General features: G+C 52.6%; 3 protein-coding genes across 8 annotated transcripts; all 3 read left to right on the plus strand.

The window, feature by feature from the left end:
* The first annotated feature begins 815 nt into the window (after nucleotides 1–815).
* Ciao2b (cytosolic iron-sulfur assembly component 2B) lies at nucleotides 816–3,295 on the plus strand. Its single transcript, XM_047530039.1, has 5 exons — nucleotides 816–1,017; nucleotides 1,173–1,252; nucleotides 1,499–1,624; nucleotides 2,441–2,486; nucleotides 3,053–3,295. Exons 1-5 carry the CDS (start codon nucleotides 873–875, stop codon nucleotides 3,148–3,150), a joined length of 495 nt encoding a protein of 164 aa, XP_047385995.1. The 5' UTR covers nucleotides 816–872; the 3' UTR covers nucleotides 3,151–3,295.
* Nucleotides 3,296–8,697: 5,402 nt separating this feature from the next.
* On the plus strand, nucleotides 8,698–12,060 carry Rrad (RRAD, Ras related glycolysis inhibitor and calcium channel regulator). Its single transcript, XM_047527078.1, has 5 exons — nucleotides 8,698–8,868; nucleotides 9,074–9,458; nucleotides 10,127–10,200; nucleotides 10,334–10,538; nucleotides 11,393–12,060. Exons 2-5 carry the CDS (start codon nucleotides 9,089–9,091, stop codon nucleotides 11,668–11,670), a joined length of 927 nt encoding a protein of 308 aa, XP_047383034.1. The 5' UTR covers nucleotides 8,698–8,868; nucleotides 9,074–9,088; the 3' UTR covers nucleotides 11,671–12,060.
* A 3,198-nt stretch (nucleotides 12,061–15,258) lies between these two features.
* On the plus strand, nucleotides 15,259–24,302 carry Cdh16 (cadherin 16). 6 transcript variants are annotated; one of them, XM_047527065.1, is made up of 18 exons: nucleotides 15,259–15,384; nucleotides 16,075–16,132; nucleotides 16,425–16,508; nucleotides 16,631–16,786; nucleotides 16,856–16,994; nucleotides 17,327–17,485; nucleotides 18,217–18,413; nucleotides 19,048–19,170; nucleotides 19,375–19,525; nucleotides 19,754–19,981; nucleotides 20,066–20,142; nucleotides 20,214–20,402; nucleotides 20,525–20,766; nucleotides 21,282–21,415; nucleotides 22,261–22,497; nucleotides 22,625–22,732; nucleotides 23,033–23,149; nucleotides 23,956–24,302. In XM_047527065.1, exons 2-18 carry the CDS (start codon nucleotides 16,088–16,090, stop codon nucleotides 24,051–24,053), a joined length of 2,484 nt encoding a protein of 827 aa, XP_047383021.1. In that variant the 5' UTR covers nucleotides 15,259–15,384; nucleotides 16,075–16,087; the 3' UTR covers nucleotides 24,054–24,302. The 6 variants fall into 6 exon arrangements, 5 of the variants coding, with proteins under 5 accessions (XP_047383021.1, XP_047383024.1, XP_047383023.1 ...); XM_047527068.1 differs by lacking the exon at nucleotides 22,625–22,732; XM_047527067.1 differs by lacking the exon at nucleotides 16,425–16,508.
* The last annotated feature ends 2,165 nt before the right edge of the window (nucleotides 24,303–26,467 follow it).

The raw sequence follows: 26,467 nt of genomic DNA on the forward strand, positions 1-26,467 counted from the left end.
TCTGCCTCACGTCTGAAGGTCTGCACCGGTCCTACCCTATTCAGACATGGCTCATCTTCTGAAACGCACATGCGAATGTGGCACTTCTCATTGACCTCTCCAGCAGTGGGGCTTTCACTTTCCCCACTCCGTGGAGATCGATTTCAGCGTCTCTTATCCACCTGAGAAGCATTTAACATTAACGAGTGCCTGCTGGTCCCAGTTCTGGGGACTCGGCAAGTCAATCCCGGGTCTATGATTCCGCGGGGGAGGCAGGTTCATTACTGCGAGATTCTGAAACACCAAGAACAGTGCCGGGATAGAGAGAAGTCAGCCTGAGCGCTGGAGCGCCCGCCCTGCCGGACATCCCGGAGGAAAATTGGTGCGGGGCTCAATCTCAGTTGTCAGTGTCCTCCGACATCTGGGCCGTGGCCTCTGCGTTCCAGCTCCCAACCGGCTCGCAGTGCCCAGGGTCGCCGGGGTCCCTCCTCTGCCGGTTTGCGATAACAGTCAGTATTTTCCCGGTCAGAGTAGCCAATACGCCAAAGCCAACCGTTCTTAGCCAGGCAGCGGCTCCTGTAATCCCAAGGCTGAGGCAGAGAACCGAAAGCTTGAGGCCAGCCTGAGCAATTTAGGGAGACCCTATCTCAACATAAAATATGAAAAGGGATGTAGCTCAGTGGTGGAGTAGCCCTGGCTTCAACTCCCAGAACCCAGGATGAGTGGCGAGGGGCGGGGCTTCCAGCACTTCTCTGGAACCCGGGCCTGAAAACGGGGAGCGCTGCATGTCCCTCGCGCGACCCCGTAGAGGCGCCCCGCCCTCTTCCCGTTCCCAGGAAGTGCGCCAGTCGGAGCGGAAGTGTATACTGACTGGGGTCGACCGCGGTTCCGGCATGGTGGGCGGCGGTAGCGGAGTGGGCGGTGGCCTCCTAGAGAACGCTAACCCCCTCATCTACGAGCGCTCTGGAGAGCGGCCGGTGACGGCGGGCGAGGAAGACGAGCAGGTTCCGGACAGCATCGACGCACGCGAGATCTTTGATATCCGCCGCTGCTGGGCGTGGGTGGGTTTGGGGGTTTGGGACAGAGGGAAAAGTGATGTCCAACTGCTGATGGAGGAGTATTCTGGCCAGTTATTCCTGGCGGAGGGTTCTGAGTGGCCAAAAACACAGAGTCCCTTTTCCTTCACTTGACACATCTTATTCGCTCCATCAATGACCCGGAGCATCCACTGACACTAGAGGAATTGAACGTAGTAGAGCAAGTTCGGGTTCAGGTGAGTCATTCCCAGTGTCAGAGGGGAGCAACTTGTTTAAGAGAGTCAGAAAGGACTGTATACATCAGGGACTGGCTTTCAGCTTATGGACACGTAGGGGTATATTTGGGAGGAGGATTGTTTCGCCTATTTTACAGATGTTGAAGCCCTTAAGGAATAGGCGACCAATCCAAAGCAACAAACTAAGACGAGGGCCTCTGGCCTGGGCATGGCCATGATCCTTGACATCTCCCCCACCACTGCCAGGTTAGTGACCCCGAGAGCACAGTGGCAGTGGCCTTCACACCCACCATTCCGCACTGCAGCATGGCCACCCTTATTGGCTTGTCCATCAAAGTCAAGCTTCTGCGCTCCCTTCCCCAGCGTTTCAAGGTCAGTTGAAGTTGAGACCTGAGGGTGAAAATGTCATGGTCTGCTACTGGGGAAAGGGAACAGGGAGAGAATGAACTTGGAGAGGACATCAGAGTGGGGCCTGGAAGGATCCAACTAGTTGAGATGAACTGGGAGGAAACTTTCCAAGTTGTTGTGACAAGAATTAAAATTGTGAGCTGGAGCTGGGCAGGTTGTGCACGCCTGTAATGCCAGTGACTTAGGAGGCAAGGGAATTGCAAGTTCAAGGCCAGCCTCAGAAACTTAGTAAGTCCCTGTCTCAAAAGAAAAATAAAAAGTTCTGGGAATGTGGCTCATGATTCTTCAAAAGGAAAAAAAAAAAAAAAACGGATCTGGAAAGTGCAGAAAGTAGGAGTGTGGCAGGAAGGAAGTAAGGAGCTGCAGATGAATTTGGATCAGGGATGGGGCACAAGCATTTATTTATTTAGGTCCTGGGGATTGAACCTAGGAGTGCATTACCAGTGAACCACATCACCAGTTCTTTTTAGTTTTGAGAAAGGATCTCACTAAACTGGGGAGGCTGACCTCAAACTTGGAATCCTCCTGCCTCAGTCTCCCAAGCCTCTGGGATTAGAGGCATGTGCCACCACACCCAGCTTAGGCAGACCTTTAAATCAACAGTTGTTGACAGTTCTTTGGGTAGAGTTGGAGTGGTTATGGATGGGTTAGAGTTATAATGGACCAGAGTTCAGGGGTAAATTGGGAGGACCAGTGGGAGGTGGTGCCTGAGGGTTTTGCGGAAGGGATAAAAGGGGGGCAGGCGGGTAGGTGCTCAGTCTCAGGTTATCTCCTTCCCAGATGGATGTGCACATCACACCAGGGACCCATGCCTCGGAGCATGCAGGTAAGTGCGGGCTGGTGGTGAGGATGGTACGCCAGGGCTCTAAGCTGTCAGAAGTTTCTTTCTTGCCGAAGTGGTTTATAGGCCAAGATTGGGGGTGAGGGACTTGTTGAAAGAAATTGCCAGAGACTTTTCAGTAAAGGTGGTGATCCAGACCAAAGCTGGCCTGGCTTGAGTCTCCTGTTTACCATATACTCCCCTCCTGCACCACTCAAGTATGTAAGACTGGTGTGACAGGCTTTGGCAATATTGGAGGTAGACATGAGTAGCCAGGCAAGAAGGGTCCTAAGAAGGCAAGTTAGGTGTCAACTCAGGTTATTAGGGTAACCTAATCAAGGGTCCTGGGAAGGATATTATGGGAGAGCCTTACTGGTGGGGATATACTGTTCTAAAGCTCAGAGGTGGGACTGGCTGGTAGCCTAGTCAGAGCTTGGCTTTATGTGTGTGTTACTGGGGATTGAACCCAGGACCTTGCATATGCTAGGCAAGTTCTCTACCACTGAGTTATATCCCCAACTCAGCCTGGCTTTGACTCTGCCTTTCTCACTCCTTCCCCTGTGCCCACCCAGTGAACAAACAGCTTGCAGATAAGGAGCGAGTTGCAGCTGCCCTAGAAAACACTCACCTGCTGGAGGTCGTGAATCAGTGCCTGTCAGCACGCTCCTGAACCTGACTTTTGGCCCTCAGCCTGCACACCAGTGTCCTGGCCTCAGCTTCACCCAGGGCTTATGGCTTGTTTTCTTGAATCACTGATGATGAGAAATTAACATTTTGCATTTTGTAATAAACCCTTAATTTATATTCATTTCCCATCATGCCTTAGTGTCTTTTATCTTGGCGGAGTCACTTGGAATTTGGGAAAGGGAGTTATAACGGGTGCCTGTGTAGGGCAGATTACGGAGGTGTGGTTCTTTATTTGTTTTTAAAATCTCTCCTAGTATTTTGATTAGGGAAAGTTAAAAGTATACAAAAAATTGAAAGAGTAACGTGAATATACTTTTATACCAGATACCATCACTAGATCCAACAGTCGTTGATCTGTTATAACACTGGCCTTATTTATATATGTGCATATAAATGTAAGTATATTTGAGAGTAGTTTACAGAGACATGATCCTTCACTTTGACATCTAACTGTGTAGTCACAGCACTTTTTTTTTTTTTTTTTTTTTTTTTTTGCAGTACTGGGGATTGAACCAGAGGCACTTTATCACTAAGCTACATCCCTAGCCCTTTTATTTTAAGACAGAGTCTCACTAAGTTGCTTGTGGCCTTGCTAAGTTGCTTAGGTACTCACTAAGTTGTTGAGACTGGCCTCAAACTTGCAATCCTCCTGCCTCAGTTTCCTGAGTTGCTGGGATTACAGGCATGCACCACCATGCCCAGCAGTTATAGTACTTTCATCTGGACAAAAACTGAGCAGTTCCTCAACATTAATGTCCAATCCTATATGAATTTCCCCCAAATGGCATTCTTAAGTGTTTTTAAAAATAGACTTCAAAGTTTATATATTGCATTTCTCTTTAGCCTCTTCTAGAATTATCTCTCCTACCTCTGCTGTGGTAGTCAGCATTCCATCACTGTAACAAATACCTGACATAATCAACTTATAAAGAGAACAGGTTTATTTTAGCTCAGTTCCTTGTTTGTTGACTGTTGCTTTTGGGTCTGTGGTGAGGCAGAACATTATATTTGTGTAACAGAACAAAGCCACTCACCTCATGGCCAGGAAGCACAAGAGTAAGAGGGGGTGCCCACTATCCCCCCTGGAGGATACACCCTCAACAACCTGAAGGCCTCCCACTCTGTCTTAGCTCTAAAGATTCCAAATAGTGCTGCTCTGGGGAATAAGCCTTTAACATATGGGCCTTTGGGAGACATTTCCTGATACAAACCATAGCACCACCTTCCTATTTCTTTATGCTGACTTCAAAAAAAATTCCAGGTGAGTTATCCTAGAGAAGTTCCACCTGATTTATTTCTTTGTCTGCTGTGTTGAGATTGGTCTAAATGCCTGAATTAGTTCAGATTTGAAGTTTTTGCCCAGGAATATCATGTATCCTGAAACACCAACAGTAGGTGTGTGATACCAGCTTGTCCGGCTGATGGTGATGCTCAGTCTGGTTTCCTCATCAGGGCAGTGACATCAGCTTTCTCTGCTTAAAGAATCCTGAGGAATCCTTTCTATCAGTCCTCCCAGCAATGTGTGTCACCCCAGGTGCTGGGTAAGATGGGAAGTTCAACTCCATGAAGTGATGTTTCAGTTCTGGGGCCTCTGCCTCCCTCTGGCTCTGGGCCCAAAGTACACTTGGTTACTTAGAGAGACCCCCAAGTGTAGATCTTGGCTCAGCCAATTAGGAGTTCTTTCCCAGGACTCCCTGCCTTGGGATTCTCTGCCTCAGTTTATTTCTCTGAGGATACATGGGAACACGCCATTCCCACTGGGGCTCAGATGTGATTATGGGCTGAGACCTAAAGAAGCCTCAACAGGAAACCTGGGCACTTGGTAAATCTGTTCTTGAGCACCAACTGACGGCATTGAGCCTGTCCTGAGAGTGGGCATTGGACCAAGGGCTTTCCACTTACAGTCTAATTGGATAGTTCTCCATTGAGCCCTCAGTAGTGGTTGCTTTTCTTATTTATCTCCAATCTACAGATAAGGAAGTGGGCTTCTAGAATAAAGAATTCCTTCTCAAGACCCAACTAGGAAGAAAGGGGAACCTGAGCAGCCTGACAGGTGCTGCTCAGATAGCAGGGGACACTGTCGCCTTTGGAGAAGGGCCGAGGCCCCCCAACTCCTATTGTCATCACAGCTAGTTCTTAGGAGTACTGTTGTCACCCAGTGACCAAGGGGAGGCTCTGGATGTGGCTGCCTAAGATCAGAGAGGTGAAGTCCTCAGCTACTGCTCAGTTTTTTACCTGTGATGTAGGGACAGTCATGGCAGTTCTTGGGACTGCTCCATGGGAATTTAAATGACTCTGGGCCTATCTCAGATGATCTTCCAGGCATTAGATCCCTTATTTCACAGATGAAGAAGCCAAGTGCTCTAGAGAGGCAGGGCGATCAGGCTCTAGCAATCTTCCCAAGCTGTAGGCCTTGCCACATGCAAACCTCTGCCCTGACACCCCCATCTGCCTGAGGTGGCCGTAGTGTCCATGTGCAGCTGAAAGTGGGACTCACAGGGGAGGCAGGTGTTGCTGAGTCATTCTGCTGGCCTTCCTGAAAGCCAGGCCGTGGTGGGTGAGGGATACCAAGCTGCCCATGCCACAGCTGGCATATCATATAGTCCCCTTGACAGTCTTGACTCATCTGTGCCTGGCCCCTGGCTGCCTCAGGGCACCATCTGTGCATACTAGGCCAATGCCAATGTCCAATGAGTTTCTGGAAACTCAGCTGATGTGTGAAGACCCAGGGGTATGGTGGGGGGTGGTAAAGTTTAAGGTCTTTTGATACCCTCCCACAGCTGTTGTTCTGGCTCTGTTGTTTCCGGCAGTGACCCCTAGGCCTTGATTAACCATATTTTACCCCTCAGGCCTTGATTAACCATATTTTAAGTATGTGAATAATCAATCATAGCTAAATGAGATTGTCCCTGGGGTTAGATGATACATGAACATGTCCAGCTATATTTTCATTCATCATCCTGCCTCCCTAGATAAGCACCTGGCACACAGTAGGTACTTATTATAGGTCAGTGGAATGAATGAATGAATGGAGTCTTAAAACAGAGCAGAGACCCTAGGGCATGGGTACTGAGGTGTAAGAAAAGGTGGGGACACTGCAAGTTCCCTTTGCAACATATTGTTACCTGAAGGAAAGGAGAGAGTGTGGGCTCCTATAGAGGGGAGCAGTATTTGCATTTTTCCTGAGATCTCTTCCTCTTCTGGGCAGAACACCATCCTAGAGAAAATGGAGTAGCAGCAAGAGAGGGCCCACAGGTTCACTCGAACTGCCCCATCCAACCAAGAGTAATAATAATAGAAGTGTTCTTACTGAGATATTACCCTATGCCAGACTTGAGCCAGCTACCTTGCCTCTGCATTTCATGTTATTTATCTGAGAACAACCCCCAAGAACAATTTTCCCTGGTCTACACAGGAGGAAACTGAGTCTCAACCAGGATTAATGGACAGAGGTAAACAGCAAGGGACAGAGGACACTAGGCCTGGTTCTAGCCTCAGTTCTGAACAGCCAGGGCTGTTCAAGGTCATATCCTAGGGCCCCTGGCCATACCTAGGCTCGTGATGAGTGTCTCCAGCCTGTTGGGGCAGCTGCCAGAATGCCTGGGGTCTGAGTAGCCCTATGTGGATGTGGTTCCCTTGGCAATGAAGACACACAGCTCAAGTCAAGAGCTCAGATTACCAGAGGGGAAAGCCAGCAGTGCTTCCCTGCATGGCCCCTACTGGGAAGGGCCACAGCTATTCCCACCCCCACCCCCACCATCCACTCTCTGCCAGACACTTCCAGGCACGTAGGGGGCTCTTTCCAGCCACTGTGTGTGTTGCAGGTGTTGGGGCGGGGAGGGGAGGGGGAGGGGATCATAAGCAGCCGTCCCAGATTCCTGATGGGAAGTGGTATGCAGCTCTTGAGACTTCTGTCCTCTGATGAGTGGCTAGACTCATGGCTTTCTTCCCACTAGACATTGTACAGGAAGGCAAAGCCAGCATGGGGCTGCCCAGGCCTCTGAATTCCCTTCCTATGGACAGGCCACCCCTTAGAGGCCTACTTTTGGGAACTCAAGAACAAGAGGACCCTGCATGAACCTGCTAACCTTACTTAGCCTGACCCTCTTCAATTCAAGTCCTTCTTAAATGTTGCCAAGGAAACTGACACAGCAGCCAGAGAGCCTGGCCCAGGTCTCCATGACAACTTGTGAGAGCCCACTAGGTTCCATCCATGATGTCACCTGAGTCCCAGATGGGTATCCTCCCACCCCCACCACACTCAAACGTCACAATCAAACGTCAGAGTCTGATAGCAAGTTCCTGTCATAGCCTGTCTACCCCCAACCCTCACACACCCCAGAGATGAGCAAGGTGCGAGGAGTAGGTCATGATGCCCAATTTATAGCTGGGCACCCTAAGACTGGGAGAAGGGCAAGATCCAGTAGGCTGGAGGCAGAGCTAGGACTAGACACCCAGTCCTCTATTTCCTCTCCTTCCCTTTGTGTCCCCAGCCACCACCCTAGGTCTGAGGAAGGGTGTGAACTCTGGATAGTAATGGTATTAATGGGTGGCTAAGATATTTCAACCTCTTGCCCATACTCTGCATCTCTGCCCCTCCTGGGTGGGTGTATGCTAAAAAGCAGGCTCAGTCTGAGGCTAGGGAACTGGCAGAGCTTGAAGACTCTAAAGCGGTTGGCTCCTTCAGGCATCCCAGAGCCTCTGCCTGGATTTCCTCAGCTCTGGGCAATCTTCAGCCCAGGAGCAGAATGACCAGGGAGGGCCAGGAGGCGGGCAGATATTTTTAGCAGAGTTGCTGGCAGCTGTTTGGCAGGTGCCAGGAGATGGGGTGGGAACTGAGTTCATCTTTTTCCTTCTCTGGGTCTACATTTCCTCTTCAGGATTAGAGCATCTGCATCAGCTTGGAACTGCAAGAGGGTCCCCCTGGTCTCTCCCCAGCCACCCTCTAAGGGTTCCCAGGGATTCGTGGATGATGGATGACCCTCAGCCTGAAGGGCAGCCTCCTTAGGGGAAATCTCCAATTTCCCAGAATAGGAAGAGAGTAGGACTTGGTGTTGAGGCTAGAAGTATGTATTTAGGACCCCTAAATTCTAGCTGGTTTCTGGGTCTGTGGGGAGTGGGTGTCATAGGAGAAGAAGGGTGAATTGTTGTCCAGTCCATAACTAGTCTACTTGCTTGGGTAACAGGCCAGGACTAGGAGAGGGAAGAGAGAATTCACTCTTAAAGGGCCAGACCTAATTCTTCCCCAGAGGGGAGCTTCTGCTGGACTGGTCCAGGTTACCGCTGCCTGCCTCCCCATCACACCCCCCAATCACACACTCCCTCTCCTTACTCCTCCCCTCCTCCCCCTGGCACACTCACACTAGGCCACCAACCTGCCCCGCCCCTGACCGGGTGGAGGAGTGTCTCGGCGGGTTTGAGGTCCCAGGAGAAGGGTGGGGGATTCCCGGGGCGGGCGCGGGGGATGAACACGTCAGCCCCCGCAGCAGCGTGGACGGGGGCGGGCGGGGGCTTAAATAGGCGGCTCTGGAGCTCAGACCAGCAAGCTCTGAAGAGGCAGCAGAGGAGGCGGAGGCTGCAGCATCAGCAAGGGTCTGAGTGACTGAACCCGGGTCTGCGAGTGGATTGAATCTGCGGCTCATCGGTCTATAGCTGTATCGGAGCCCAGATCCTGGTCCTGACCGTGTCTGCGTGTGAGTAGGTGAGTGTCCTGGCAGAGCTGGGTGGGCCGCACCGTCTGGGTTTCGGATGGATGGGCCAGGCCCGGATGGATCACAGGTTAGGATGCCAGGCCCCTCGTGGCTAGGAGTGGGTGGCGACAGATCCTGGATCCCAAGCATCTTGCCTGACTCCGGGTCCGGCCTTCCCCGCGGCTTACACTGTTATCCCGGTTCCCGGTCCCCCAGACGGTGTTGGACGCGATGACTCTGAACGGCGGGGGCAGCGGAGCGGGCGGGAGCCGCGTCGGGAGCCGGGAGCGCGAGCGCCGTCGGGGCAGCACCCCCTGGGGCCCGGCGCCCCCGCTACACCGCCGTAGTATGCCAGTGGACGAGCGCGACCTGCAGGCGGCGCTGTCTCCCGGCGCCCTGGCAGTGACTGCGACTGGAACCCGGCCGCAGGATCGGAGGCTGGACTGGCCCGAGGGCTCTTCTGACTCTCTCAGCTCAGGGGGCAGCAGCTCAGACGACAGCGTTTACAAGGTGCTGCTGCTGGGGGCCCCAGGTGTGGGCAAGAGTGCTCTGGCGCGTATATTCGGTGGTGTAGAGGACGGGCCCGAAGCAGAGGCCGCAGGTGAGTTGATGTGACTGTTCAGGGGAGGCGAGATTCCCCCTGGTGGCGGAATGGGGTGGGGTGGGGTGGGGGGCTGTGGGGCTGGAGACCTGGACTAGAAGCAGTAGATACCATGGACTTCTAAAGACAGTTTCAAGAATCAGGCCTAACTATTTCAGAATTTACCTTCCTGTTTCAAGATGCGGAGATTAAGAGAGAAGGGACTCCACCCCCATCCCCACCCCACAAGTCAGACCTTGGTAGGAAAGAAATGCCCAAAATAGAAGGCCCAGTGTTTGGATATGACTACTCTGTGGGGCAGGACATCCCTCCTTGCCAAGGCTGGCAGGAACACAAGCAGAGGGAGTTTCTAGGAGAGGAGCCCAGGGTGGCCAAGGCTGGCCCCTAGGGGGTGTGACAGTCACTCTTCTACAGCCACTGTGATCAGAGCCACCCTAGGGCCAGGCAGTAGGAGGGCAGGGAGCATTAAAGACATTACTAGCTTGGAGGGATTTAGGTGGACCATGCTATCCATCCCCCAGCTCCTAGCTCTGTTATTTCTGTTGCTCATAGTGGAGAGAGGGTTGGAGGGTTCTAGGGAAGAGGGGAGGATGTGGCCAGTACAGGAAACCAGGCAATGGGGGCTTTTGATAGTCAACAAGTAACCTGGCTACTGATCTCCTACCTAGGGCACACATATGATCGCTCCATCATGGTGGATGGAGAAGAGGCATCACTCATGGTCTATGACATCTGGGAGCAGGTAGGATGTGGACTGGAACCCATGGCAGGAGTGGGAGGTTGAGCTGGGGTAGGGTCCTGCTGGGAGTGTCGGGCTCATGGCAAGAGCATGAAGATTTGTTAGGTTGATGTGTGTGTATGTGTGTGTTCTTTAGGATGGCAGCTGCTGGCTGCCTGGCCACTGCATGGCCATGGGAGATGCATATGTCATCGTGTACTCAATAACCGATAAAGGAAGCTTTGAGAAGGCCTCAGAACTTCGGGTTCAGCTGCGGCGGGCACGGCAGTCAGACGACGTGCCCATCATCCTTGTGGGCAACAAGAGTGACCTGGTGCGCTCTCGTGAGGTCTCTGTGGATGGTAAGCAGGCAGAGGGTCAGAAAAGGGAGGGGGATCCTGGCTGGGCTGTGGTCCAGTTAAGTTTTGCTCAGCTTGTGTCCCTGGGGGGTCATCAATGGCTAAAAATATTCAAGAAGAAAACTTGGGGGAAAGGAAGGGAGAGAGAGCTGCTGCCCCACTGCCCCCCATAGGACTCCCAATGGCTTGAGAGGCCTGGGAAAAGAATCACATCTGCTAGGGGAGGTAAGGTACCTTGGGGGCTCTACTCTCCTGCCCCCTTGACCTTGGATGACAGGGAGGTGATCAGGTAGAAGAGAGTTCAGGGAACCAGGCCAGAATGTTAGAGTCTGGTTTCAGCCTGAGACCAATCTCAGAGTAAGCCTGGCCCTTCCTTCTCAGGCTCAACATCCTCTTCTATGGCTTCCAGCACTGAGTCCCACAGAGGAACCCAACGGTGACTTGGTGACATTGCCACACTCTCTGCCAAGTCCACTGAGTCATTCATTCATCATAATATAACATCAAAGTGTAAAACACTAAACTGTCCAAAATAGTTCTCATTTTCTTGGTTGACTACTGCAGTACTTCTCTTTAAATATCAGACTTTGAATAAATGAATGAATAAATGAATTTCTTTTGTGGGCTACCATTTTGGGGGCTCCTTAAATGTAGGCAAATTCCTGCCTGTGGAGTAACCCAACAGTGCCCTGGACCCTCAGAACAAAAGCTGATTTCTCTGTGCTTATAAGGAAGACCCCAGGCCTCCCCTCTCCCTTACCTGAGAATTCTTATGTGGTAGCTACCAGGGGTGGTCGGGGTTTGAGTGCCATTCCCCACCCTTTGTTTACTAGTACATGCTTATCCCCACCACCTAGAGGGCCGGGCCTGCGCTGTGGTCTTTGACTGCAAGTTCATCGAGACATCAGCAGCGCTACACCACAACGTCCAGGCACTGTTTGAGGGTGTTGTGCGCCAGATACGCCTTCGCAGGGACAGCAAAGAGGCCAATGCACGACGGCAAGCTGGTACCCGGCGGCGAGAAAGCCTTGGCAAGAAGGCGAAACGCTTCCTGGGCCGCATTGTAGCCCGCAACAGCCGCAAGATGGCCTTTCGTGCCAAATCCAAATCCTGCCATGACCTCTCAGTTCTCTAAGACCCAGTGGGCTCTCACTGTAGTGGGCAGACGGATGGGTTGGTGGGCTGGCCCAGCCAACCACCACAGGTACCTGGGGCTAACTCAGTTTCTACACCCTGTGGAGCTGCCACCTAGGCATCTGCCACAAGTCATGGACAGAAGGACAGTGCTGCCCAGGGAGGCAGTTCCTGGTGGCTGGTAAGAGCTGGGTCCACAGATGTGCATGTGCAGGCCCATGTACATACCAAGCAGCAACCTGAGCCCAGCCTGAGTCCAGCCAGGTCTGTGTGAGGGGACAGGACCCTGCCTTTCTTCACACCCAGTTGTGCGTGCCTTGGAGGGAGGCTGTTCAGTGCAGTTGCTATTTGTTTACATGAAGATTTTTGTAATAAAGCCTATTTCCTGACATGTCAGGGCTGTGGACTGTGTTTCCTCCCATCTAGGGGCTTCAGGAGCAGGAAGGTTTCTGAAGTTGAGACATAGGGACTTTCTGCCCTACCCTAGTGTGTGACTTGATGGTTCTAATGTTTGGGCCTGGATATAGCCAGATGGACTGAGGAGGCAGGTGGAGCAAGGCATGGTTGGATGTGTCCAAGGAGAGGAGGAGACACAAGCCCCTTCAAGCCTATGTTACCCATATCTGTCTTCTTTACTGGGGCCTGGCATTGCCTGGCTGACTGTGGGTCCTGTTGCCCCACCGTAAATAAAGGGAAACAGATTTCTGAGGGAACATGCCTTGCCCAGGGTCTCACTGCCTGACGGGGACCCTGGGTCTAGCTCTGAACCAGTTATTTCTGCCCTGCTCCTTCCTGAGGTGCTGGGAACCAGCTGAGCTGCAGATGGAGTGAGAGAGACTTCAGTGACTTGGGTGGGGGGAAAGGTGACTGGTTTGTTAGGAGTGGGAATGAGGAAGGTGCACCCGAGCGTTCCTGACTCCAGTGGTTCCTCCACCTCCTGTGCTGAGGTTGGGCTACTGAGGGAGCCCAATTCTTTCTTAAAATTCTTTCTTCTATGAGTGACTGGGCAGCATCAGCAGTGGCTAATTTGATTTTGGTGAAAACAGCTCCCTGGAGCCCTGGCTGCCTGGAATTCAAGACATGCTTTTTCTCTTTATTTCCAAGGATCGAACCTAGGGCCTTGTACTTGCTGGGCAAGTGCTCTACCACTGAGCTGCATCCCCAGTCCAAGATCATATATTTGTGTAGGAATGTGAGCCTGTGACTCCCTCACCCTTCTCAACACAGGTGCTTGTGCAGGAGTTTAACTACCATCATCCCCCATTATCTTTAGTTTCACTTTCTATAGTTTTAGTCACCCTTGGTTGACTACAGTCTGAAAATATGAAATGGAAAATTCCAGAAATAAACAGCTCCTAAGTTTTAAATTGCATGATGTTCTGAGTAGTATGATGAAATCTTGAGCAATGCAGCTCTGTCCAACTTAGGATGTGAATCATTCTTTGTCCAGAGGATCCACACTGTGTATGCTACCCATCTGTTAGTCTCTTAGAGAAACCATCTCAGTTGTCATATCAATTGTCTTGGTGTATCACAGAGATAGTCATAAAGTAACCTTTAGTTTACTTAGTTATGGCCCCTAAAACGCAAGGGCAGTGATACTGGCAATTCAGATATGCCAAAAAAAAAGCTGTAAAGTGCTTCCTTTAAGTGAAAAGCTGAAACTTTATTATAGGTTTATATGTATAAGCAAAAATGTAGTGTGTGTGAATATATATACATATATGTATGTATATATATGTATCAACACCTCTTATATATCCATCCACACACACGTATCATATATATTCACATATATGGGGGAGAATGTAGTGGGGAGGACACTATCCTCTGTCTCAGGCATCCACTGTGGGGGATGGGTCTTGGACTATATCCCCCATGGATAGAGGACTACCGTGCATGGTTTCAGGAAAGAGCATTTGCATTTGGTAATAAATAGGAAGTAACTGAATGGGGGCTGGTACACAGGTCTGCTCATCTCCAAAGCCTGGAGACAGCCTGGGACAAGATGGGGAAACTTCTGAGAGGGGTCTGGGATATGATCCATACATTTCTACATTAATTCCATTTATTCATTTTGCCAATCCCTGGAAGTCTCCAAGACCTGATTAGAACCCCGATTACAACTTGTTCAATGAGGTTTGAAGGCTGGTCCTGTTGTGAGTGTGTGCGTGTGTGTGTGTGTGTGTGTCCACTGAGACTCACTCACATGCCCCCCAGGGGCATGTGTTAACAGCTTAAAACTGCTGCTGCTCCCTGTGCCCGCTGCCAACATACTTTGAGTCATGTGAAAGGCATGGTTTTCTTAGGGCAGGTCCCCAACCCTGAAGAGGAACCCTGGCCTTCCTGGCTCTGCTACTTATTGACTGTGTAACCTAGAGTAAATCGCTTCTCTGTGCCCCAGTGTGTGGTTTGGAGACAGTGCCCCCTTCAGAATGGAGTGGGTAGAATAGTGTGTGCTCAGAGAGGTCCTGCGCATAGTGGGAGCTCAACATCTGTGAGATCCTTTTAACACATCATTGACCTGGACTGGATGCCCAAGTGATTGAGAGGCAGGCACTCAGCTTGTGACAAGTCGGGGGTCATGGGGAGCTGACAGGCCCCAGCCTACTTGCCAGCCTAAGAGAGTCTAACCAGATACGCAGTGGGAAGGCCTCAGGGGAGACCATGGGAAACTCCAAGGACAGGGAGGGACGGGAAGCCAGGATATCTCCCTGTTCCCCCTCATCTCAGACTCCCAGGCCCTTCCTGGATCTGCTTGGAAGCACTCGTTGGGGGAAGGGCTCTGCTCAGCCTTGCAAGTTTCTCAAGGTCACCAGAATTGGCTCAGTCTTCTCTTTCCTTCTCAGAGGCACAAGACAATTCACTGTCCCAACTCTATCAGTGATCAGGGTCCAGTGTGAGGATATGGGGAGCCTCAAAGGAGCTCACAGGTTGCACCTATTAGTCCCACTGGGGAGCTGTCTAGAACCTTTAATGCCCACTTCAGGTCATGCCTTCCTCATCTGCCCTCAGATCTAGTTTCACAAACCAGTTGGGAGCTGCCTGGGCAAGGCGAGGGTCAGGTTGTGACTAGAAATTTGAATCCTGCTTTGGAGGGTCTCTGAGTCTAATGAATGGGGAACAAGCTGGTGTCATCTATACACTGATAGAGAAAGCATATGTGTGGGGTGGGGGTGTTCCCAGAGGAGGCTTCTGCACCAGCCTCTGAGCACTCAGGACCGTATGCCCTGAGTACTGAAGTGTGGTAGTTACCACAAAGATGAGGGGTGGGAAGGGCTTTCCAGGCAAAAGGAACAAGTGTGAAAAGGTGCAGCTACGGATGCCGGCACACAGAGAAGGAGTGGGGACCAGTCTAGAGCCACGGAAAAAGTAATGTCCAAGTCCAGAAGGCCAAGGAGTGCCCACTGGGCTGTGTCAGGACAGGGGAGGGCCAGGCCATGGTTTGCCCACCTCCTGGGGCTGGCAGTCACGGAAGTTGAGCAGCAACCAGCTTTCCAATGTCAATGAGTAACTTGGGGGGCTAGGCGGGGCCAGGCCTGCTGCTGTGGGCCCAGTGGCATTTTCCACTCCTGAGCAAGTGGGGGCTGGCCCGCCTACCTGTTCAAGTGCCCGCCTTGCCTACCCCACCCAGCCCAGGCTGGCCAGAGCTCCCTGCAGAAGGAACCCTCTTTCCTGGCAACTGGACCAAGGGAGCCGCCTTTGGCACCAAAGGGTGAGGGACTGGGAGTGGGGGGAGGGGTTGAAGGTGGGTTTGGGGTCACCACCCTGTCTTTTGGTTGTCCTTTGGGGAATAATTTTCAGGAATCCATCTTGGAGTGGTTGTGGATGCTCTGTCTGCTCAGCTATAGGCCAAGTGCTGGAAAATGCCAAGATGAGGGCAGAGCTCCTTCCCCAGGGGCACTCCATGTCTGGAGTGTGGCAGTGGGAAGTAGGACAGTCCCTGAGACCCCGGGTCATGAATCCTTGTTCCAGGAGGAACGCTCTTGTGGTCAAGTCCTCTATGACCTTGATCAGGCCCTGTCCTTCAGACCTTGCCTGCAACAGGAGGCAACTACAGAAAGTGACCTCACAGTTACAGTCTTTCCATCTAAAACTTTTGTGATTTGCTGTGTGTGTGTGTGGCAGCGGAGTTGTGGGGGGACTGCTGCAAAATTGTCACGTTGGGATCTATTGAGCTAGGGAGGTCAGGACTTGAGAGAGACAAAGGTCTGGAGAGGATCTTTCGGGAACAAGAGCCAAATGGGTCTGGGAGTCTTGCTGGGTCTTGGTGAGGAGCTAGACACCTCCCTGCAGGCAACAGTGAGTCACAGAGGAGGAAGAGTGAGGTTCTTCTGGCTGTGTGGGTGGGATAGAACCTTCTTTCCACTCATGTGGGCCAGATTCTCACTGCCATGTCCCTCAGGCCCACCCTGACCATGGTCCCTGCCTGGCTGTGGTTGCTTTGCCTCTACGTCATCCAGGTGAGTTGGGTCCTGTCCCCTCCTTCAGGCCCTGGTCTTGGGTCTTGGGGGTTGGCAACATTTTCCCCCTACTCCATCTGGACCAATTTACTCACCATGGGAAGAATATGGAAATGGGGGGCTCAGAACTGGGGCTGCGGGACAGATGGGGGGTCAGGAGGTCAAAAGCCAGAAGGTGGATGGACTGTGGTAGAGCCAGGCACAGAGAAGGGGCAGAAATTCCCCTTCCCATCACATCGCAGCACCTATGCAGGAAGATAGACCGTGGGTTAAGGTGAGCATTCAACCACAGGCTTTCCCTGAGGCCCAGGCTGCAGAACTGCATGTGGAAGTCCCTGAAAACTATGGTGGAAATTTCCCTTTGTATCTGACCAAGGTGAGCTTGAGAGTTGGTAAGTGCCAGCTCTCTCTGAGACTCAGTTGCCCCACATGTAAAGTGGGTGAAGGGGCATTCTTCAGGAGCTTGGCCCCCACTTCTTTTGCCTCCATTCTTACCAGCTGCCACTGCCCCGTGAGAAGGCTGAAGGTCGGGTTGTGCTGACAGGGGACTCAGACATGGCAGCTGAGGGCCCCTTTGCTGTGGATCCAGATTCTGGCTTCCTGATGGTGACCAGGGCCCTGGACAGAGAGGAACAGGCAGAATATCAGCTGCAGGTATGGTTGGCAAGGTATAGGGAAAAGTAGGCAGGGCAGGGCTGGGCACTGACTGTTCTTCTTTGCCAGGTCACCCTGGAGGCTGAGGATGGACTTGTCTTGTGGGGTCCACAGCTTGTGATTGTGCATGTGAAGGATGAGAATGACCAGGTGCCCCAATTCTCCCAGGCCATCTACAGAGCTCAACTGAGTCAGGGTACCAGGCCTGGTGAGTGACCAGGGAAGACAACTTGTAACAGTGAGGTGAACACTTCTGGGACAACAGAGAGTAAAGAGACGATCAGTACAGGGACAGGGCAGCCAGGGTCCAAGCTGCTCCCCTATCTCTGTCCCATCCTGCACCCTCCCCACCCTGTTGTGGGCCCCATCTACTCTTGGCTTCAGTTTGCTTACCTATGAAGTGGGGTGAAAAGCTGTGTCTCACCTTCAGAATCCTTATTCCATGATGGATATGGAAGGAAGAATTAGGGAGAGATAGGGAGGCATGGGAGACTCCCCACCCCCACCATCTCTTACAGTGTACCTCTCCCCACTTACCAGGTATCCCCTTCCTCTTCCTTGAGGCTTCAGATGGGGATGCACCAGGAACAGCCAACTCAGATCTTCGATTTCAGATCCTGAGCCAGGCACCAGCCCAGGTTTCACCAGACATGTTCCAGTTGGAGCCTCGACTGGGGGCTCTGGCTCTCAGCCCTGAGGGTGAGCCTGAGGGAGGGTCAGAGAAACTGAATAAGAGGGCCTCTGAGCTGCAAGGGACTGAGGAGTTGGAGCTTGAGATAGAGGGGGAGGACGCAGTAGCAGGCAGAGGGCATGCCTGGGCCACGCATGGAGAGCTAGGAAACAGTGGCGTGCCTCTGCTCCACACTCAGGAAACCAGATAGAAATGGCTCAAGGGCTGTAGTCCAGGAGCCTCAGAACGGAAGACAGAAGAGATCTTGACTGGGAGTTCAGACTAGAGGCATTGGTTGAGGAAAGAGAAAAAAAAAAGTGCATTATACCTCACCCAGCCAGTCACCCCTTCACACATCTACTCTGCAACTACCCATGGAACCCATCTGTCCAACATTCACTCATCCACACACTCTCCCATGCACTCACCCAAATGCCTATCCATCCACCCAGTCAACCATTCATTCATCCAACTGACCATCTCCCCCTCCTACCCACATCTACCACATCCCCATCCTGGCCATTCATTTACCTCTCAGTCCAATAACCATCACTGTGTGAGTAGATATGGAAATGACATTGTGAACTGTCAAATCCTAGTTGGAGTCTCATGATGCTGCTAAAGTCTCCTCTCATCCTTTGGGCAAGAGAGTTTCCTGAACCCCTGTCACATGCTTGGCTTTGTGTTTGGTATCTGTTAAGGTTACCCTGGTTCTTGCTCCCTGGACTCATGCTTGGATAACCATCCTAATCCCTTCTAGGAAGCACCAGCCTAGACCATGCCCTGGCAGGACCCTACGAGTTGTTGGTACAGGTCAAGGATATGGGTGACCAAGCCTCAGGCCACCAGGCCACAGCCACTATAGAGATCTCTGTAGTAGAGAGCACCTGGGTACCCCTAGGGACTATCCACCTGGCAGAGAATCTTGAAGTTCTGTACCCACACCACATTTCCCAGGTAAGTAAGTGGTCTTCAGTGGCCAAAGCAATCCCAGGATGGTGCAGCTGGGCCTGAGGCTCATGGACAGTTGGAAGTTGGAAACCAACTTGACCCCCACTCCTCCCTCCACTCTTCCCATCACTTCTCACTGTAGAATAGGGTGTGTAAGGCTTTGGGACCAAGTTCATAGTCCCTAACCTGCCATTCTCTGGCAGGTGTGGCTCTGTGTTCTGACTTCCCCAGCTTGCCCAAGTCTTCCTTGGGGAGAACAGCTGCTACCTCCTGCTGCCATGGGGATTGTCACCTAGGACAGGAATGTCTCAGGCCTCATCTAGGAATGCCCTTGGGTCAGGCCCAGCTTGAAAGGACAGAAAAGAAAGTAACCTGGTTACTCAGTGCCCGAAATACTTTACCTCAATACTTAGGGTACTGAGCGCCAGGACCAGGTTTGAATCGGAGCAAAACCACAATGAGAAGTACTCCCTACACCCCTACCTGCCCTCAAGGCCTAGGAAGGAGAGCATTTTGCCTAAAGTCACATGATAGTTGGGGGTTCAGCCTCCTCAACTGGGGATCTCTTTGGGGCATAAGGACTGACGTTGATCATTCCTGCCTCGGCATGGAGTGCCTTCACTCTGTATCCTCCTCTCAGGCACGCTGGAGTGGGGGGGATGTCCATTATCACCTGGAGAGCCAGCCCCCTGGGCCATTTGAAGTGGACACAGAGGGGAAACTTCATGTGACCAGGGAGCTGGACCGAGAGGCCCAGGCTGAGGTGAGGTGAGAGGGAAGCCAGGGAGGTAGGCCAGAGGGTGCTTAGTCACTGGTTGGCTTTTGGGGGTATCCCATCCCCCACAGATGCTGAGGCAGTGGAAGAGAGCACAGAAGAGCTGGAGCTGGCCACCAGAAGGGACCTAGACCCAGGCTGGCCTGGAACCACCCTTGGCCCTGACCCGAAGCCTCCCACTGCCCACTGCAGTATATGCTCCAGGTGCGGGCTCAGAATTCCCATGGTGAGGACTACACGGCACCCCTGGAGTTACATGTGGTGGTGACGGATGAGAATGACAACAGACCCATCTGCCTCCCTCGTGGTCCCTCAGTCAGCATCCCTGAACTCAGCTCCCCAGGTGTGCTGTGGGTCTTGTCAGGGGTGAGGGAAAGGTGGAATCTCTGTAAAGCATTCCATCTTGCTTCTCTGGGGTGGGGGTCTAGCTTCAGGCCTTCATATTACTGTCCCCCTCCAACACTTCTCCCCACACAAGTTCAAGTCCAGTTCAGCACAAAAAAGAAGCAGGAGTGGGGACTTAGGGCCTCTAGTCGGGGCCGTGGTCCCACCCAGGTGTGGCCTCTTGTAGGCACTGAAGTGACAAGGTTGTCGGCAGAGGACGCAGATGCCCCTGGCTCTCCCAATTCCCATGTTGTGTATCGGCTGCTGAGTCCTGAACCTATAGAGGGGGCAGAGGGGAAAACCTTTGAGCTGGATCCCACTTCAGGCAGTGTGACTCTGGGGACTGCCCCACTCAAAGCTGGCGAGAACATTCTGCTTCAGGTGCTGGCCATTGACCTAGCAGGAGCAGAGGGTGGTAAGTGCCCTGATGGTGACCTGGGTCCCCTCCCTCTCTGTTCCTATTGGGGTCTCACCAACAAGAAGCCCTTTCCTGCCTCAGGACTCAGCAGCACGTGTGAGATTGCAGTTAGGATCACAGACATCAATGACCATGCTCCTGAGTTCACCACCTCCCAGGTAAGTAAAAGCAGGAAGTAGACCTTGGGAAGGATGTTGGTAGGGTTCAATACCCCTTGCCCTCTCTCCAGATTGGGCCTATAAGCCTCCCTGAGGATGTGGAGCCTGAGACTTTGGTAGCCACTCTCATGGCCACTGATGCTGACCTTGAGCCTGCCTTCCGCCTTATGGACTTTGCCATTGAAGCAGGGAACATGGAAGGGATATTTGGCCTGGATTGGGAGCCAGACTCTGGTCATGTCCAACTCAGACTCCGCAAGGTAAGGATAAGGGTCTGAGTAGATGGGAAAGGGGCACACACACACATACACACATACACACATACATGCACAGGTGTGCCATGCCCCAGACCACACAGTGACCTGGGCCTCACTGGTTCCAGAACCTCAGCTATGAGGCAGCTCCCCATCACAAGGTGGTGGTGGTGGTACGAAACGTGGAAGAACTGGTGGGCCCAGGTCCAGGCCCTGGATCCACAGCCACAGTGACTGTGCTGGTGGAGAGGATGATACCACCCCCCAAGTTGGACCAGGAAAGCTATGAGGCCAGGATCCCGGTCAGCACCCCAGCTGGGTCCCTGCTGCTTACCATCCAGCCCTCAGACCCTATGAGCAGAACCCTCAGGTGAGCCTGAAGCCCAGTCCTTCCTTGGGCTGGATCTCCCTTGCTTCCCAGGAAGACTCCAGGGCCTCAGAGGAGACTCACGTTATCTATGGCCTAGAATAGTCCTCAAGATTGTGAATCCTCAAGGCTGGATGGATTGGGGAGGGCATGGAGGGGTTGTTCAGACCCCATAGAATCTCACCTGGAGGGGGCTTCAGGCTCTCCCCACATTCCATCCAGATTGCAGCACAAACAAAGGTCAACCCAGGCTCTGACCCCACCCAGACCCCTTTGCAGGGTGCCCTGGAACCCTGAATTAGGTAGTTCTCCCCCATCCACAGTATCCATTGTTCAAGTCCCCCACCACCAACTCCTGAAGCTGGGGAGAAAGCCTGGGCATCCCAGCACTGCTGTTTCCCTTGAGTCACAGAGAGAATGTGGACCTTAGTAGGTCATGCGGTCCTGAGGATTTCTGGGCAAGACCCCGTACATAGTCCCAGTGCCTCCTTACCTCCACCCCTTTCTCTGGGCCTCAGGTTCTCCCTGGTCAATGACTCAGAGGGCTGGCTATGCATCAAGGAGTTCTCTGGGGAAGTGCACACGGCCCAGTCCCTGCATGGCGCCCAGCCTGGGGACTCATACACAGTGATTGTGGAGGCCCAGGATGCAGGTATGGCCAGGCAGTGATGGGGAACCTCCAGAAGGGAGGTACTGGACTACATATTGAAGTAACTATGCAAATCTTACTAGTCCCATATGCAAACCTCAGACAGACGGACAGACAGTCCTGAACTTCCTTCCTGGGATCCTTGCAGACAACCACCGAGTCCCAGGCAAGAGAGAGTGACAGGAGCTAAGTCCAGGGTCTCTTTCTGAGAATGGGTCTACCCCCAGGTCGTAGGAGGGAGCCAGGTCTAACTGGTCTCTGCCTCCTCTCTTTCACCACCTGCCTAACTTCACACTTGAAATCCCCCAACCCAAACCCTTAACTTCCGGATGGCCTCTTAGGATGTCGACTTCAGGGACAAGCTCAGGGCAGAGGTACTGGACAAGGGAGGTGGAAGGAAGGTCCAGGGGCTGCCTCTGGGGCAGGAGTGTTGGAGATGAGCCAAATGGGACTCTGAGGCCAGGTTGGAGGACTGTGAATGGAGCCTCGACAGGATGAACAGCTGGCCCTGGGGAGGGTATGTCATAAGGTTCAGGGAAGAGCAACAGTGGTGGGCTCTTCTGTTGAGGGGGTTACCATGTTGCTGGATACTGGCAGCAGCAGCAGGGGTGGCAGTGGGGACAGGTTTGGCATCTAGAAAGGCACAGGTGGACAAGTAGCTATTCAGAATACTGAAAGAGTGAAGCGCATTGTGAGGAAGAGACAGCCATAGGGATGATGATGGGATGGGGAGAGGGGGGCGGAGTGGAGGGAGAGTGGCGGGGAGGCGGCAGGATGAAACCGATGGCTTGTGTGGGGAGGGACCAGCCCAGGAACTCTGGGGTTCACTCTCATCCCCAACAATACAGATGAGCCGGGACTGAGTACCTCTGCCACCCTGGTGGTCCGCTTCCTAAAGGCCCCTCCTGCCCCTACCCTGACTCTGACCCCTGTACCTGCCCGACACCTCTGCACACCACGCCAGGACTATGGTGTGCTCATCACCAGTGAAGACCCTGACATGGTCAGCGGGCACGGTCCCTACAGCTTTTCTCTAGGTCCCAACCCCACAGTGCAGCGGGATTGGCGCCTCCAGCCTCTCAATGGTATGTGGTGGGGGAAGAGAGGGACGGTCACCTGGAAGTGAAATGGGGCTGGCATTAGACCTAGGGGGAGCAGCCCCCAGTGAATCTGTCAGGCTAATGACCCTGGTCACTGCCTGCAACCTGACAGGTTCTCATGCCTACCTCACCCTGGCCCTGCATTGGGTAGAGCCACGAGAACATGTAGTCCCCGTGGTTGTCAGCCACAATGCCCGGATGTGGCAGCTCCTGGTTCGAGGTGAGGCTGGGGCTTGGGTGCAGAAGCCTGAGGGAGAACCAGGGTGCAGAGGGAAGGGCTGATACACATCATGCAGGCTCACACAGACAGCATACCCCTGTACTCGCTTGCACATTTGTGGTTGAGCCCACATACCTGCATGCACCTGGGCACACAAAGAACAGAGCACACACCTTCACATACCCACTCATACGTGTGTGTGACAAAAATACACATCAGCCAGTTGACCAGACAGGTGTCTCTAAGCAGCCAAGAGAGCCCTCCTGCACCACTCTCACCTTCCTCTACTCTGCCCCCTAGTGATTGTGTGCCGCTGCAATGTGGAGGGACAGTGCATGCGCAAGGTGGGCCGCATGAAGGGCATGCCCACAAAGCTGTCGGCAGTGGGCATCCTTGTGGGCACCCTGGCAGCAATAGGTAATGGAGGATGGGCTCCTGCATGGGGCAGGGTGATGGTTGGTTGGAGCCACAGTTTCCAGAGGAACAGTGTGCCTTGTCCCTACAATGATGCCAGGTCTGGAAAAAGGAACCCCCAACTCTCCTACTTATTGTACTCGTGTTCCCTGGCATCATAGACATCACAATCATCACTTATAAGAGCATTTTCTATTATGTTATTATGCACCATGTCAGGCCCATGATGCACTTCGTTTGAATCGTCACATGAGATTCTCTCATTACTCTGTGAGGTAGATCCTGGTTTCTTCCCCTTTTGCACATGAGGTCCCTGTGGATCAGAGAGGTGAATAACTTGTATGAGGTTACACAGCCAGGATGTGGCAGATCCCAGCTCTTCCCAGCCTGGTTCCTTCAGTTCAAACTACCTTCTCTATTCCCTGTATTTCTTTAGCTCCTTAACATTTTTTTCCTTGCTGGTTTTCTTTGCTGGTTCTGGCAGAAAGCTATGATGTGCCTTTCTCTTGGAGAAACACAGGAGCAACTCATTGACTCCCGGATGAATTCCACCCAAACTGTCTCCCAGAAGGGGACTTTGGAGGTTGGAGTGTTCCTGGGTTGCCTCAGTGCAGTGAGGCCCTGGCGAGGGATGAGAAGACCAAGTGGTCTGAATTGTGCAACACTAGGAGTCATACCTGTCCGTCCTCTGGGACACTGTCTAGGAAACTTCCTTTCTTTATTAAAGCAATGCCAATAGCATTGGGTCCCTAGTAATGACAAGTCCCACACCCTCCTGAGGGCTGATCCATCCCTCTTGGGCCCCTCAGGCTTCTTCCTCATCCTCATCTTCACCCACCTGGCCCTGGCAAGGAAGAAGGACCTGGATCAGCCAGCAGACAGTGTGCCCCTGAAAGCGGTAGTCTGAGTGAACCAGGAAGCCCCAACTGGAAGTTTTGGCCTCTGACTCCATCTGAATCCACTGGGAAAGGTTCCAGTACCCAAGGTCCAGTGGAGATGAGGATAGAGTAAAAGCCCCTCCACCTACCTGGGCAGAGGCACTGTTACCTGACAAGTCCCAGAGCCTGGACACTGACTCTATGGGTTATGCATGGGAATACTCCAAATGGCAGCTTGTTGTCCAATAATAAAGCCTCAGCAAGCTGGGCTGGGCTCTAACGGATTGCTGTGCCTGTGTCTGCGTGTCCACAAGCATGTGTGCATGCATGTGTGTGGGTGAACACACTTACCCCTTCAGGCCTTCCCCATCTCCTGCTGCACAGAATAGGTCTGGGGGCTTGAGGGACAAGACTGGGGTTCCTTGTAAGGAAGAACATGGGGCATCATATGGGCTGTTGGTGAAATAATGGGGTCAAAGCAAGATGGATCATTAACCACGTGGATGATGGTTGAGGAGGAGAGTGCTGGAGGGTGTCATCATTCCTGTATTTTCAGGACATCATTTTTGCCATGGCAGGACATGACCTTGTGAGTCTGTGTCCTCTGCTGTTGTGTGAGAACACTTCTGTCCCTATGCACCCAGGGGCAGGCAGAGGTCCATCAGTCTCAGGAGGAGCCTGTTCAGGAATCCCGTCTTTTTTTTTTTTTTTTTTTTCAGTTGTAGATGGGACACAATACCTTTTATTTATTTATTTACTTAATTTTATATAGTGCTGAGGATCAGACCCAGTGCCACACATGAGCTAAGCAAGTGTACCACTGAGCTACAACCTCAGCCCCTGTTTAGGAATCTTGAGGGCCCTGCAAGCAGGAACAGGACAGGTGAGGTGATGATGGGTCCTTCTGCCCCAGGGCAGCTCCTAGGCACTTCAGGATTTCTCTTGCAGGCTGGTGAGGATGTGGGGCATCTGCAGAAAGGGAGGGAAGGGGAATCACTCAGATGGACACCACTGCGTTGGACAAGAACCCCTGTGGTTCACCCTGGAGTTGCTACTGCCCCAGGTGAATCCCTGCCTCTGGCCCAAGTTAAGCCAGGGCCCTGGCACCCTGCCAAACCTACACCTCCAGACTGACCTCTAATCCCTGCCCCTTGACCTACCCCAGACACAGGCTGATCCCATATGTTCCCTTCCTGATAGTCTCTGGGGAGCCAGGGTGGGACCTGCTGTCCCAGGCACCCTGAGCTGATGATGGTAAATCACGGGGAAGGAAGAAAAACAACCTTGGTGGGGCCCAAGCCCTATTTTTAGGAGATAATCTCTCCACAACTGGCAGCTTCTGTGGGATGAGGGCCAAGGCTAACCAAGAGAAACAGGGCAGCATCCTGGCTGGCCTGCAGAAGCCTGCAGATGAATTCAGAGCCCACCACCCCACTCCCCACCCTTGAAGGTTACACTGATCATCCCAGCCCAAGCAGGGCTTCCCTGCTGCTCTCAGAGGATCCAGGGTACAGAGTTCTTTGGAGGTTGCAGCTTATCTAATCTTCCCATCAACCTGCTAAGGTAGATTATTGTTCCCATTTTACAGTGGAGGATCTTGAAAGTCAGGGGGGTTAAGGTTAAGGGTGGTAGTTGGAGTCTTGGAACTAGATCACAATGCAAAACTGTGTGGCCAAGGTCCACATTACCTCTCTAGAAGTATCCACAGCCTTCAGCTGGTCTCTGGTCCCACAGATCCTGCAGAAGGTCCTTATAGACCACCCTGGCCAGCTTCTTCAGGTAAAGGTGGAAAGGTGGATCACAAAGAGATGGAAGGACCATCCTGGGTTCATCCAACCAGTGAGATTCCGCACCTGAGCCAGAACTTCCCTGCTCTCTGGGTCTTTGTTTTGAATGGATGGTTAGGTGCTGGATGAGTGGGTGGGGTGCTAATAGTTGGATGGGTGGGTGGATGGGTTAGTGGATGGGTTAGTGGGTGGGTGGGTTGATGAGCAGGTAGGTGGGGAACCAACAAGGGAAAGGGTGGATAGCAGGATGCCAGGGCAGATTGAAGCATCTGTCCCAGTTTGAGGGTTTCTTCCTTTAGTGTCCAGGCCCCAGGCCACTCCCTGGTTGCATCAGTGCTAGAATTGACCATAAGGGCCAAGGCTCAATTTCCCTGAGCATCCGTGGATATCTATTTCTCAGCCCCATTCTAAAGAGGAAGGTGAAGGTCACTGAGGGAGAGAAACACTTTAGCAGTAGAGTAGTGTTTGTAGGGATTCACGCTAGTGAGGTGGGCCTCACACTGCAGGCAGGGCTTAGACTCTAGCAGAGCAAGGTGGGGTACCCAGTGGCACCCTACGGGTAGAAGAGCATGCAGTCTGTGCCCTGCCTCATCTTTGCTGTGTGTTCCCAGGTAAATCACTAGTTCTCTGAGTCTCAGTTTACTTGTTGATAAAAT

This window comes from Sciurus carolinensis, chromosome 16 (genome assembly GCF_902686445.1).
Source record: "Sciurus carolinensis chromosome 16, mSciCar1.2, whole genome shotgun sequence".
NCBI lineage: Eukaryota > Metazoa > Chordata > Mammalia > Rodentia > Sciuridae > Sciurus > Sciurus carolinensis.

Excerpts from the sequence above, each read along its gene's own strand:
- Cdh16 (XM_047527065.1), top strand. The coding sequence starts at position 16,088 with ATGGTCCCTGCCTGGCTGTGGTTGCTTTGCCTCTACGTCATCCAG. Across the intron at positions 16,509-16,630 it reads TCCCTTTGTATCTGACCAAG|CTGCCACTGCCCCGTGAGAA; the intron begins GTGAGCTTGAGA and ends CATTCTTACCAG. Across the intron at positions 22,498-22,624 it reads GCGCCTCCAGCCTCTCAATG|GTTCTCATGCCTACCTCACC; the intron begins GTATGTGGTGGG and ends GCAACCTGACAG.
- Rrad (XM_047527078.1), top strand. The coding sequence starts at position 9,089 with ATGACTCTGAACGGCGGGGGCAGCGGAGCGGGCGGGAGCCGCGTCGGG. Across the intron at positions 10,201-10,333 it reads TCTATGACATCTGGGAGCAG|GATGGCAGCTGCTGGCTGCC; the intron begins GTAGGATGTGGA and ends TGTGTTCTTTAG. Across the intron at positions 10,539-11,392 it reads TCGTGAGGTCTCTGTGGATG|AGGGCCGGGCCTGCGCTGTG; the intron begins GTAAGCAGGCAG and ends CCCACCACCTAG.
- Ciao2b (XM_047530039.1), top strand. The coding sequence starts at position 873 with ATGGTGGGCGGCGGTAGCGGAGTGGGCGGTGGCCTCCTAGAGAACGCT. Across the intron at positions 1,625-2,440 it reads CCCTTCCCCAGCGTTTCAAG|ATGGATGTGCACATCACACC; the intron begins GTCAGTTGAAGT and ends TCTCCTTCCCAG. Across the intron at positions 2,487-3,052 it reads CCATGCCTCGGAGCATGCAG|TGAACAAACAGCTTGCAGAT; the intron begins GTAAGTGCGGGC and ends GTGCCCACCCAG.